At 41.4% G+C, this 14,374-nt stretch overlaps 1 protein-coding gene across 1 annotated transcript in view; it reads right to left on the minus strand.

Annotated features, from left to right (window-relative positions):
• Positions 1-10,816, minus strand: part of GNAL (G protein subunit alpha L) — a 180,881-nt gene extending 170,065 nt beyond the window's left edge. The window contains exon 1 of the mRNA XM_059857899.1: positions 10,336-10,816. Coding sequence (XP_059713882.1) covers positions 10,336-10,801 — 466 coding nt within the window. The 5' untranslated portion in view covers positions 10,802-10,816. The remainder of the gene's footprint in view (positions 1-10,335) is intronic.
• Between the last annotated feature and the right edge of the window lie 3,558 nt (positions 10,817-14,374).

A 14,374-nucleotide genomic window follows, 5' to 3' on the forward strand; every position in this document is an offset into this window, starting at 1 on the left:
TCAAGCAACTTATGAGTTTAGAGCACAGAGACTACGAGGAAATGAAATGATGTCTTGGTTACATATATAGTCAAATGCAAAAATTTGACTAGTCACTTCTGGACTTTAGTCTAATTATTCATAAACTCCTAAAGTCTAATCCATTGTCTGATTGCTTACCTCAAGCTGATTAAGCAGCTACCAATACCAAAGTCTTTATCAGTCTAAATCCAGAGAGAGAACTGTGTTAGGGAATAAAGGACTGAACTCAAAACATGCTACTTATTTATGTGGGAATCAGTAACATCTTCAAACTATTTTTTTCTTACACAAGATTAGGAGAGATTAATTCAACATTTCTTTGTACATCATGTGAACAGTCAATTAATTCAAGTTTCTAACTACTCCTTTATCAGATTATCTAATTATCTTTTATCAGGGTATCAGGATACAGAATACAGATTTAAAAAAAAAAAAAAAACACCAACAGTCCCAAAACAGCAGAAGTTCTTACTTTTAAGATTAAGGGTAGGAACAGAAAAACAAAAAGAAAACTTTTGCTCCCATACTTGCCCAGCCATCTTTATCTTAAGGGAAATACTGTCACTAAGAAGAGGTTACATTTCAGGGGCAGTCAGCACAGTAGGATGTACTGATCCTATGCAATTTCAGCTTGAGAAGATTATGTATTTGTTTTGTCCTGCACACAGTCTACATGTACTAGAACAGGAGGCGCTGCAGAACCCTGGCAGACTGTGACACTGCTCACACAACCAATGCACAGAAACCCAGAGGAATTATGGTATGAAGATGAATGGCCTCCCTCTAGAGCAGAACAAGTATTAACATGTACCTGCTCTTCAGCATTGTATAGGGAATCAGACCAAGTGTGGAACAACTGCTCATTCCCCTTCAGAGCATCAGAGCTCCTATCTGCTTTTCCTGAAACAGCTGGACCAGGAGCACAAGCAGTGGTACTTAGCATGAAGAGCATGAAAAAATAGTCCCATCTTCCCTGCCCACCCTCCAAATACCTCTCCAGCATACCTGAAAGGCTGTTTGACCTTTTACTGCACTGCTTTAACTTCTCCTGACATATTAGAAAGCATTAATTCAGTCTCTGGCAGATAGATCACATATCTGTGAATCTGCTTTAATTAGACAAGGACTACTGCCAAATGGCAGTTGATAGGGAGTCGAGTGCTCTTCAGGTGATCCTTTCTGCATTAAATTATGAGCAACTTCAAGTATCAAAAAACTACTCTCTCCATTTCAGCTTTTCTGTGAAACAGTTTTTGTTCCACCTCTGGTAGTTCAAAGACACAGCTGACATAAACCTGGAGCCAGGATTGCCTGACAGAGGAGAGTTCTGCATATCACAAGCCAAACACCACTGCAGGCAGTTTTTTGTTCTTTTTCCCCCACCTCTGCTGAGCGAACATTTTCACCTCTATACATGGAGTTAAGAAGTAGAAGGCCCTCTGAGTGAATATGTAGCCATCTAAAATATTATTGTAGTTTCCCCATTTAAAAAACCCCAAAATCTAAAATGATTTTTAGAAACAGAACAACTGTACTGTTTCAATAGTAACCAAGCTGGAAAGACACTACTGAACAAACAAGCTCATGAACTCAGATGTCACAGTGAACAGAGTAAGAAAACCTGAGGGAACAGCAACAGAATTTGGAATAAGATTTATGCACTCAGAGGGCATGAGGAACTTAAGGAAGAAGGACTGATATGGCTCCTGATCTGGAAGCAAGATGTCAGGAAGCCCAATATCAACTCAACTCTAGTGTTTCTCTATTGGTCTTCCATTAAGGCAAAAGAAATAATTTACAACACTGAAGAATCACAGAAAGAGTAAAAATATTCCCAAAATTAAGAAGAAAAATGTATTTCCAAAAGGAACGATGCATGACAGTTACTTAAATACAGCTTGTTATCCAGTCTTTCTCTAAGTGTCAAAAGCTTGTGTTCCCCTCTCAGAGCTATTTCATCTGCAGGGACAGTCCAGATTAATATGAATTTGAAGTACAGCTCTGTTAAACAAAACAAAGCTATCAGAATTTACATGATAGATGGGGGGTTTCTTGGTTGGCTGGGTATTTTTGTTCCACTCAGCCCATCCTGAGCGTGAGAAAATACTCTAAAGAATTTGAGATTTCTGTTCTTTCAAAATATTAAATCAAAGGAAGATCAACTACTCAATCTAAACCAGAATTACTGTCCTGTAGTTCCCATCTGTTTTCATTCATGGAAATATTTTCAAGGGATAAAAGCGAAACAGTTGAACAGCTACCCTTCTGTCTTCAGCCACGCTCAGAAGTTAGTAGACCCAATGAATAAAAGGATTTGAGAGTCCTCTTAAGTTATAGCCTGTCCTTCATGCCATTTTCTTGGTTGTTTATACATGACCAGGTTGCACAGCACCACACGTAACAATACCAGACTGACAATGTACTATGAGGTTCTTAAGCACAGCTGAAGCAGAGGAATGTCTCCTACATATCACGGAATTTTAAAAATTATTCAGTTTTTAGTATTAGGTTATAAAATTACTAAATTAAATTAAAGCAGACACATTATGAGGCAAATACCTTCCACAGCATCCTGCCACTTAGACAGTCCTTTTGCTGATCTAAAAATTAGATTAAAAAAAAAAAAGGCACACAAACCAAACCCTACCAAAACCTTAGAAAAATCCAAAAAAACCAAAACCTCCCCCAAACTCTTTAATTATATCTTTTCAGATTATGAAGCGCTTAATTCTGTGTATGTTCTTTATATAAATTATTATATTCTTCTGCATTTTAGGATTATAGTTTATAAAAGAACATAAAAAATTATATACATCTTTGCAATGGCTGACATGTTAGAAATGCTTAATATCAAGTTCCTATCTCTGCTAGACAGTGAATTAGACAAACACAGGAAGCTCAGAACAGGCAGAAGATAACACCAGAAATCTGTTTTGTAATTCAGACGTCCAGTGAGTCAAAGGATGAAAAAAAGCAATCTTGTTACAGAATCCACTACACGTGCTCTATGCTTATGAAGATTGAAGGCTATGAGATATGCCAGGACATAATCCAACCACATATTCTTGATGGTTGGTTTATCTCACCTGGACTTCAGAGCAATCACCTCAGTTTTACAAGACCTTGAGTGGCCACGTGCGCACACACAGACAAATGTGTGCACCTCTATCTGAAAAAATATCATTTGGAATAGAAAATTATTCTACAATCAATATAAAAAAAATCAATTAAAACATGAACCTGGAAAGAGTGCTTTCAATTAAGGAAAAAAACCCAACTTTCTTTTGCTGTAGTTTTGTCCTCCACATGTGAGGCATTCAGGAAAATAAAGATGATTCCAAAGAAGGCACTGCCTACCACCATGAAGAGCATTCCGCATTTGCTCCAAGATACAGAATGAAAAATTCCCCGCAGATGAGAGAGTTTCAGCATGGCAGAGTTGGCAATGTCTCAGCAACATTCACAACAGTTTTCAATAAAAGATTAAGTTGCTTAATATAAATTACACTTGCACACAATACTAAGGATCTGTGTCCACACTTTTGGCAGGTTAACATAGCCTTCATTCTTCAGGATGGAAAAATTCAACTCTTCCTCACCCATTTTAATCTACAGATGACAAATTAAACACAGAGTATTTTACATGTATCAAAAAGTATAGACTTTCAAATTAAAAAAAAGAGGCTGGGGTGAGGAAACAATACCCACAGAGAATGAGGACTCAATTTATTGTTGTGTTTTTATTACAGATGTTTTTCAGCCTGCTACTCATCTCCATTGCATGCACTAACCCAAATCACAGAAGGAATGGTCTCATTTTCTGAAGACCAACTAAATAATTTGCTTGAATTGATTGCTGAGAAGAACTTTCTTTTTGCCCTTTAAAGGAATGAACTCCTCTTAAAAGAAACTGTTAAAAGTGTATTGTGTATCATAGAAAGTGCAAAACTTTTAAAATTATTTTCTTTTTATTTTAAATACTTGGGGAAAAAAAAAAAATCCTTCTACTTTTAAACAGCTTTAAGCTGCAAAATGCATGTTGTTCCCACAGGATGTAGATTCTTTAAAATAAAGATAACAGCATAGAATTTATAATTCTACCTGGAGCTGACTTATTACAGTAACAGTATTTTCAAAAGGACAAATTTATTATTCTTGAAACCAACATTACCTTACACATAAGTGGAATTTATAATTCTTCAAATTTAAGTTTAAAACCAAAGAAACATGAATACCAGATTCTGAGGATGCAATTAAAGTTTTACTTCAAAGAGATCTTATCAGCTAAGATGTTCCACTACAGGTGATTGATTGTACATCTTATGTTACAGACATTAATTGGTAGCTTTCTTCTCAGATTTTTTCATCTTCTGTACAAGAACACAGAAAAATAAATAATAAATCCTTTCTTAAGGAGTTTTTACCTATTCTGGTCAACACAACAGCACACATTTCTTTCTTCGTAGAGCTTATTCCACAAGGCTTTAGGTTATTAAACTTTTATTTAATATTCATGTGCAGAGAAATCACAAGACACAGGAGTTTCAAACATACATTCATACAGTGCTACAGAAATAATATGAAATATACTAGTCAGTGTACTTAACATGCTCATCCACTCTTGGAAAAAGCATAAATATGATATGCACAGGCCAGATACAAGGCTGCATTTCCTCCAGATCCTGCATAAGATTCATAAGATTCTATCCCTTCTATGTGAGAATAAGCAATACCTCTGTTATCTTATTTATACCATTTTGTTTCTCTACTGCTATTTAAGAACCCACAGACAAGAATCATTTCCACACCACTCAGCAAAGGCAAAATATTTCTAGAACATTTCTAGAACATACCTATCAAAAAAATTAAACTTGGTAAGCAGAAGGCAGGCCAGGTTTCTGCCACAGCTTGGACAGACTGCTGTTTATAAAAAGCAGAAAGCAAAGAACAAATAAAAAAAAAAAACTTTAAAAAAAATTTAATTCAACTTTACAAACTCAAATGGTTCCTGACTTGAAAATGTAAGTTGAGGGAAGCCATTACTGTATGAAAAACCCCTATCATTAAGTATTTCCCCAAATTTGTAGTCGCACTGTGTCAAAAAGGAAAGAAAAAGAAATTGGGTGTGTGGGTTGGGCAGCGGAAAGGGATGAACACAGTAACGATATGGGGAGAAGGAAAAACAAAGATTAAAATCTAGGAGTTTTAACCTACTCTTCGAAATTTCAGCAGTCAAAAGTTGCAGTGGTAATGGGACCCTAATATGACATAACATACCTGCAAAATTTTCTTAGCAAAGACACTGCATTACAAGAAGATTTACGGAATACACACTGATACACAAAGCTTGCCTAACAACCAAAAGTTCTAGACAACAGCTGCAGAACCCACCCTTCCACAGCACTTAAAGCCTCCCAGTGTTACTACACTTAACACAGGGAAAAAATGATTTAGTTTTTTTTCTTAAATATCAAGTGATTCAAGATAAGCAAAATCAATCAAAGAATGAAAAGAAGTTAAAACACCTAAATATGGGCTAAATCGAATTAGCTTTTATTTTACAGAGAAAGAAAAGCTAAGGATTGAAAGTCATGGATTGTTTTCAGTACACTTAAAACTCCCTGAAAGTTAAGCACTGATCCCAAATGTCCTGATGACTTCTGCCTACTTGGTTTCCTCCTGTGCAAGGAGTGCATATCCCACTTCCTGTGACGTCACAACAAAAGCAGAAGAGCTTTTGAAAAGACATGCAAATTACATAAAATATTAGGGATTATAAAATGCTTTAGCATTATTACATTGATCAGTATTTGCAGCCCAAGATTTCAAAGTCCTGAAGATCTCCGTTTCTACCAATAATCTGTGCATTATCTCCATATTAGAAATAGCTGGCTGTAATGATCTTAAATATGCCAAGCTCCCTTACAGACCAGGGCAGGAGTCCTCTCTGGTGGTAACAGAAAAACACCTCAAGCATTAAACCTTATGCAGACACAAGGAAAGTATCACCACATCAAGCTAAACTATATTCAGGTATTTATCAAAAATCATGTGTTGACACCATATATAAAAGTCAAAATTATTTTCAAAATAAAATTCATTAGGTTTAACATTTTTAAGATTTTTCATTAGGTTTAAAATTGAGGATGTATGATGAACTTCAGGATTTCTGATGAAGAACATATATGAGACTGCAATTTCAGTCTAAAAGCCACTGTCAGACCAGAAACTCTCTTAGCACAAAAAGTTCATTTCTGACAACAGTCATTTGGTGCAGAGTTAAGAAAAGAAAAAAACCCATTACTCTTGTTACACACCTCTGAGCCTTCTGGTTTCCGAAGCTTGACAAGACATCTTTGTTTTTGATTTCCATCAATTCAGAGGAACTACGTTTTTTGGTATGTTTTCTATACTTTTGTACATGAACATCACCAAACATATCTAAATTTCACTATCAAGTCAGTACTTAAATATCATGTAAGTAGTTCCAGGACCTTTAAAGTGAAGAAAATTACTATTTCTGTTTCCCCTCCCTTCATCCCTATATCACTACTTCCAGTTTCTGTTGAACAGAAAAGCTTTTACCCAGAATACTTTCAGTTTCAATTTAGCAGGGAAGTGTAAAAGAATGTGTTCTGTTTGAGAATCAAGCAAACATCCAAAGTTAGGATAGCAACCAGGAGTGAGGGTAAATGGGAAAAATAGGAGTCAGAGGTTAGAAGACAACAGCTATTTAGGAAAAAAAAATTCAGTTTATAGCTTACTTCAACATTACATGAGCCTTAATTATACCACAATGGCTAATATTCTGTTTAGGGCCAATTCCCCTTCACCCCACTTACTCACAAAATAGTTTAAAATATGAGCCTGCAAATGAAAATGTAAATTGCTTCTATAAAGTATTTGTAATGTTTCTACAGTTTCTAGGAAATCAGCAGCTAAAACAGTCTTGCAGAAGAGGGTGACTGCAACTCTGTGGAAAAAAAGACCAAACAGAAAACAAGACAGAAACCAAAGCTACAAAACTCTGCTGAAGCCCTGCAAATATGTCCAATAAATACATATGCTTCAAAAAAACACCACCTCATCTCAGGGTTAGTAAAAGCATCCTAAGAATTCTGCACAGATGAATACCTCACTTATAAAAAGAAAAGGAAATAAACTCCCCTACAAATAATACAGCACCCAATAATCAATCAATTTATTGTATTTTTAAAGTGGATGCTAAGCAAGAAACAGCTAACTGTGGTGGAAAGCCAGTTTCCATTTTATGTCGGTTCTTCTTTCAGAAGAAGAAAAACAAATGGACCCAAACCATGTCTGCTGTTACTCCAGGGCACCAGTAAAGCCTCAGTATCACAGATACAGCCACCTGATACTTAAACACCTATTTATGGGGAGGCACAGACTGAGAGCTGATCTTGAGCATTTACTGCACACCCTCCCTTTCACAATCACTGGTTATGACAAAACACATTAAGTGCTTCCCAATGTAGGTTAGGGGAGAGTGTCAAAACATCACGTGCACCACAAGACATTAGTTGGGGTAAGCTGTAGCAGGCAAGAACAGGCTCTTTGAGAGGTATTTACCAACACACACTATGAAAAGCCTTTGAGACTTCATAATATCTTGGTAACTGATATGCACAGCTCATCACAAAGCTGATTGTTTTCATTTGACATAAGAAAAGATTAAGTGTGCTTTTAAGGAAAGGTCGTTTTCAAACATTTATAAGCTTCTCTTCTAATATACTACTTACTTAGATTCTAAGGATTCTTAGTATTCTTACATTAGTGCATTTATTTGCACACACTTTTGATATCTAATAGTAGCTCCTTAAAATATACACTGTATTTTTCTCTAAAATTTCAATAATATCCTCTAAACTTGCCCCAGTAAATGTATGACATACACAAGGACAAGCCAAAATGAGGCTATTATTTACAAACTTGTGTTTAAAAAAAGAAACACAAGGCCCACGCCAACGCTGTTGCTCAACTTTGTTTGTTCTGTGATGGTGCTCTGCTGTCACTGCATTCACCATTTCGCCTCTGCTGTGCATTTCCTCCATGTTGATGTACAAAAATATTCCTCCTCTCTCTAGCAAAGGTACGCTTTTCAGGTTCACTCTGCCAGGGAGACCTTAGGGGCAGGGATCCAGTTATTTACAACTTGAAGTGCTATAAAATATCAGGATGGTAATATTCTTTATTCTAAAAGACCTTTGTGTACATTTTAAGTCTTTTCCTCTGTGCAACACTGAAACCTATTACCTTGTGCAATGCAATTTTGGTTTACTCCTTCTCTGACAAATAAACCCTTCCCTATTCTAAATAATTTCCTCTTATCTACAGCAGCATTTCTGCTACTTTCAAAAACAATATAAAGCACCTGCAGCTCTCCCTACATCCAAATGAAACATTTAAGTCAGGCCCTGATCTGCAAGGCCTGAAACAATAATCCAACATTTCCTCCCAGCAATACAGAGATCAAGAGAATCTTTTTTGATTTTGACAAGGGTTTAAAAAAAAATTCAACACAGGGAGTCTTAGGAGTGTTGAATTTCTTTTAGGGAGCCAAAGGTCAGAGATGATTTATTTTTCAAATGTCATTATTTCTGAACAGGTGTTTACTGCTCTGGTTTACTATGACAACCACCCATGTTACAGACTACACACAGTATCTATTTGTTAGAATTCTTTTGTTCAATGACAATGCTCTCCAGAGGAAGGCCACCAAACGAGATCTCTGCCTTCTTGCAGACAAACTACCCAAAACACATATTCAGATGTTTCAGGAAGAAAAAAAATTAAAATTTTTAATATTTCATTAGAAAAGGTGTATTGAAGAGTTAATTACTGCAACAGTTCAAGAATCAGAAGAAACATTTTACCACTACTATTACTAATAATAATGCTATACAGCACAAATTATGTCTTCTTCCTCCTTCTTTTCTACCAGCTACACTAGTATCCTACAAGCTGGTATTTTATGGGCAATAATAAAGCCCATTATTTGTTTTTTGGAAACCGAGCACTACAGTTCTGGCATACCTTTTGTCCACTGCTGTATTTCATATTTTCTCCTCCCCTTACCCAGAAAAAGGAATGAAGGAATCCAGTAAAACAGAAACAGAGTTTTATAAAGAAGCATGTAAAGACTACCCCAAATCTGGAATGCACTTAGATAAGCACCAAAACTCTGCGCCACGCAACTTTACAAGAACAGGCAAAGAAGCTAATGCAAAAGTAAATCAGTATTTTCAAACTAACAGAAAACAGATATTTATGACCACAGCTAAGAGGCCAAATAAGCCCTCTGCTCAGACCATAAAAAAAAGGCCCTGCAGTATGACTGTTCTGTTTCCTGCAGGAAATGAGATGCTTGTATTAGATACCCCTGTGGTTTTCATACTGTAAATGTATCAGCTGGTACAAATCCTCCGGAGAGGACTATTAACTAATGCTTAGAAAGAGCAGTGGCAACAGCAGACCGCACGTAGCACCTCAGAGAAGAGGGGACAAAAGCTGGCCAGTCGTCCCTAAAAAATCTGAGAGCCTGCAGCTGAAGAACACATCTTGTAGTAGAGGCAATGTCTGAGGAATGTACATATCTACACCCTCTTATTTCCCCTTACTCCGCTCACTGCTTCTTTAAATAAGGAGCGTATTGCTCATCACCACTCCTCTCATTTAGGAGCCCCAAGCCGCTCCTCATTAAACCATCCCTGCTTACACGCGGCACAGGAGGACCATCCACAGGCTACACACATCTCATGCACGCATGGCCATTTTTCCTCCTTTCTACCGTGCTTTAAAAAAACCTGATATTATGTTTATTTTTTTCCGTTAATGTTTCCGAGTTGCGAGGGCGCCGAGCGAAGTTCCCGCCGCGGGCGATGGGGCAGCCCCGGCCCGGGCAGGGCTCCTCCGCCCGGGAAGACCCCGCTGCTCCCCCATCCGCATCGCTCCCGCCCGCCCGCCTGGGTGGAGCCGCTCGCCCTCGCCCGACAAGCGCCGATCGTGTTCTCCATTGCAAAACCACTGCCAGGGCCAGAAGCGGGGAGGAGACACTGGCGGGAGGAGGAAGGGAAAAGAAGGTGTAAACCTGTCTGGGGGAGAGCCGGGGCACGGACACGGCCAGGGGGTGGGAGAGCAGGGCAGGGCCGGGGGGGCAGCGGGGAGACAAAGGAGGGATGGAGGATGCCCAAGGAAAACGGGAAACCGGGGAGGGGGCGCTGCCGGGGAGTCCCGCGGGGCACCTGCCCGCCCCGGCACACCCCCGCACAGACAGACACACACATACACACGTACCGAGCAGCAGCAGGCGGTGCGTCTGCTTGTACTCCCGTTTCTGTTCCTTGAGCGCCCGGTCGATGCTCTTACTGACTTTCCTCGCCTCCTTCTCCGCCTCCCGCTCCTCCAGGCGCAGCTTCTCCCAGGTCCGCTGGAGCGCCGGCGGCTGGTGCAGCGCCTGCTGCCGCGCCGCCTTCCCCCCGCCACCAAGGCCGGGGCCGCCGGCCTTGGAGAGCGCCGGCTGCCGCTCAGGGGCCGCCCCGTTGCCGCCGCCGCCGTTCTGCAGCAGCAGCAGCGGCGGCCCGTCCGCCTCCCCGCCGGGCTTACCGCCGGGCCGGAGCGGGACGCCGAGAGGCTGCGGCTGCGGGGCGGCGTGAGGCTCCGCCGGTGCTTCGGGCTCCGAGGCGGCGCCGGCGCTGGAGATGGAGCCGCCGCCGCCGGCGTCGCCGAAGAGCCGCGGGCGCAGGCTGTAGCAGAGCCCCATGGCTCGGTGCCCCCGCCGGGGACGGGCTGTGGCGCGGCGGCGCTGGCCTCAGCGCTTCCCGCCGGCCGGGCAGGCGGCGGCGGCGGGCGGGGAAGGGGCGCCGCGGAGCCCCTCACGGCCCCGCTGGGCCATCTTGCATCTTCCTCCCGGGCTGTGGCGGCGGCTCCTCGGCGCCGATCACCTGACACCGACCGAGCTGCCACCGCCGGGTCCACGTTACCGTAAATACCCCAGCGCCAGCCCACCGCGCAGCGCCGCCGGGGGAAGGGCGGGGGCGCCGCGCCGGCACACAGGCGCACACGGAGCGCAGCCCCCCGCCCCCCCCCCGAGGGGGCCGGGGTCTCCCGGAACTCCCGCTCCGCGTCCTGCCCGGAGACCCTCGCCCCTCACGCCACCGCCCTCCTTGCTTCCTCCCGCACGCCTTGTTTCCTCCCTGCCTGGAAGGGCCGCCGTGCCGCCTGTGCGAGCCCCGAGAGCTGCACACAGCCCTACCCCTCCAGGGCTATGCCCCGACAGACAACGTCTCCCCCGGCATCCCAGGGGGAGAAGCCGAGGCGGAGGCCTCTCACTGAGAGGGACCCCGCACGGCGACAGCGGCCCCCGAGAGGCCGAGGCAGCCCCCGCCAGCCTGGCATCCTCAGAGCTACAACACCGATCTGAGCCCTGTGCACACACACGCGGCTCCGCGCCCACGCGCTGACTAAGGATGCTGTGGGAGGAAGGCTTTGGGTGCGACGGTAGGAGAAAATAATAGGCAATGTTGGGGTTTGCTCGCTGTCTCAGTCAGTGTTGGCAGCAGTAGTACTCCAGCAGCGTGCTGCTGTGGGCTGTGGAGGAAAAGGCTGGTGCTAGAAAGCCAGTTCCAAGGCGATGGCAGCCCTTCTCAAGAGAAGACCTGGAAAAATTCAAGTTACTTGGAATGTATCTCAAATAGGATCTCTTTCTGCCTCATGCATCTTCGTGTTCTTCATAACCTCAGCAGTCCTTTTTCAGGAACACGTGGCTAGTGGATGAAAGTGGTCTCTGAATCTTAAAGCAAAGGTCATGTCATGTGTTCACTATTACAACTGACATATACCTTAGCATAATTTAGAGACTCTAACTTCAATAACCTTGACTGTGTTCATGAACATCTTTATTCATGCTGCATCTCTTTGGATTCTGCAATGACCTGTTGTCATTGATTTTGTCTCCTGTTTTTTTTCAGTGACCAATACTCTCTTAATAGATGCCACTGTTTATATAATGTGATATGAAGAAACGGAGGGAGATAAAATTCCCAGACTTCTTTACAATTAATGAATTAGAGCAAATTGGACACAGTTTTTAGTTACTGGATATAGGAAACAGAATTGGTTTTGTGACAGATCTATTTGTCAAATGGTTTAACAAACATCCTATAAGATAGTATTACAAAGCAGTGAGTTGTGTGTGAACATTCACTGGAAAAAATCCCCAACACCCTACACAGGCATAAAATAAATAGATTCCTTTTAACTGAAAGTATCAACTGTCTGTAATTTCACCACACAAAGGAAATTTTCCCTCTGAAAATATTAGGAGGATCCAGCACACTCTAGATGTTTTTTTCTATACCCTTCAAAATGCTCACTAACTGAGTTTTGGCTGATGCTTTGGCTCCGAGAAACCACCCCATAGTTTTTACTCCTATTGTATGTTTTAATACCTGACCCTACAGTGTCCGGGTTGCAACCCTCTTGCAAAACATGTAAGCAGTTACATCACAGCAGAGGGTGTTTCACCACTTTTGCAGAGCTTCTCTGCCTCAGCTCAAAATCTTTATGGACCATAAGGATACAATATTTCTTATGTTGGGAGTGAAAGATTTTAGCTTTTGGCTGAAAACAAACAGGAATTTGGATAAGAGGAATCTAAATGGACTGGGTAGCTGGGATCCTGGGATTAGTAGCTGTATACTTTCTGGTGTAATTGGATCACATCGGAGAATTCCCTACTCATCCAATGATAAAATAAAACCATGAGAAAAACCCAACGACTAGCAAAAGCCAAAGTAATGGTGAAAGTTAGGGATTTAATATTTGGGGTCCAAATGTTGATGGACACAGTTTTATAAAGGTGATCCTTAGAGCTCAATGCATACAACAGCATTTGCAGAACCATGAACTGCTTTCCAGCAGTAGAAGAATAGAACTGCTTTCTAATAGAAGAAATGCCATAACCTGGCCAAATGAGTTCAGATCAGGTAAAATTTCTCTTGCTAAAGTGCTTCTGGGCATGTACACTGTGTGCTCAGTGAGTAACAGGGAAGGTGAATGATATATTCACAATCAGAGTAGAGAGCTGTCAGAAAAAAATGGCACTGTAATATCCCATGCTTTGTAAGTAATTTTGAAATAGCAGCTCGTGTATTAAAAACTGTATATAGTTAGGATCCTTAAATGAAATGACTGCTCTGCCAAACACTGAAATAAATGCTCTACCTTACGAAGTGGCACATAAAGTATGTTCACTGAAAGATCCTTCAGTGACCCACAAGAACAAACTGTGTCTTGAGAGGCTTCCATAATTCTTTTCTTATAACTTCTAATAAAGAACAATAAGCAGCCTGTCTTCTCTCTTCCCCAGAGGAATAGTGATCATCACTACTTCCGGATTACCATGGACTGAGATTTTCAAGAATTTAAAGTGAAAAAGTCAGTGTGTTGCAGTTTGCTGATCTGAATACTCTTTGAAGAATCTTTCATGGAATTTTCAAAGGTTAGTCATCCAAACCAGGACTTAATGACTGGCTCAGTTTTTCAGTAGCACTAATTAGCCACAAGTCTCATTGTGTTAACTGAAATTAGAATCATGGGATCATAGAACAGCCCAGGACTGTTCTCTGGGGAAGGGATCCTCAGAATTTCACTTTTCATGGGAAAGGCAGCCTAGATGAGATCCCCTAGTACCCTGTCTAGCTGCATCTTGAAAAACCTCCAGCAATGGAGACTCTACCATGCCCCTGGCAAGGCTGTTCTAGTGAATGGTTGCTCCCACTGTAAAAAATTATTTCTTGCATTGAAATAAAACATTTTGTGGTGCAACTTGCACTCATGATGTCTTCTCCCCATGGCTTCTTGTGGCTACAAATTTCTCTTTTGTCTTTGTGACCACCCTTTAAATACAGGGATACTGTGATGAGGTTTCTCTTGAGCGTTCTCTTTTCCAAGGAGAAAAGAAGGTCACTCCTGAGCCTTCTCCACAGAGAAAAGATCTAACTCTCAATCTGCTCACAGGGTAGGTTCTGCAATGTCTGGATTATCTTTTTGGCCTTTCTTGGGACCTTCTCCATCCATCCACTTTTTTTTTTTTTAATTGGGGGGATGGTTTATAAATAAATACCTTTGGATATAAACTTCTAGTAAACCACTTTAAACTGTTTCTTCTTTTTTTGCTTTCAATGTATAGTTCTATCAAAGAAATAACTAATTAGAGATGGTACCCAGTCATATGCAGGAGCTGGGTATGTCCATGAGATGGCTTTATTTACTCCAAGGAGTAATACAAGTCTACTAAGAAAATCTATAAATAATATTCCTAGGAAGATGTGTC

This window comes from Haemorhous mexicanus, chromosome 1, assembly GCF_027477595.1.
Source record: "Haemorhous mexicanus isolate bHaeMex1 chromosome 1, bHaeMex1.pri, whole genome shotgun sequence".
NCBI lineage: Eukaryota > Metazoa > Chordata > Aves > Passeriformes > Fringillidae > Haemorhous > Haemorhous mexicanus.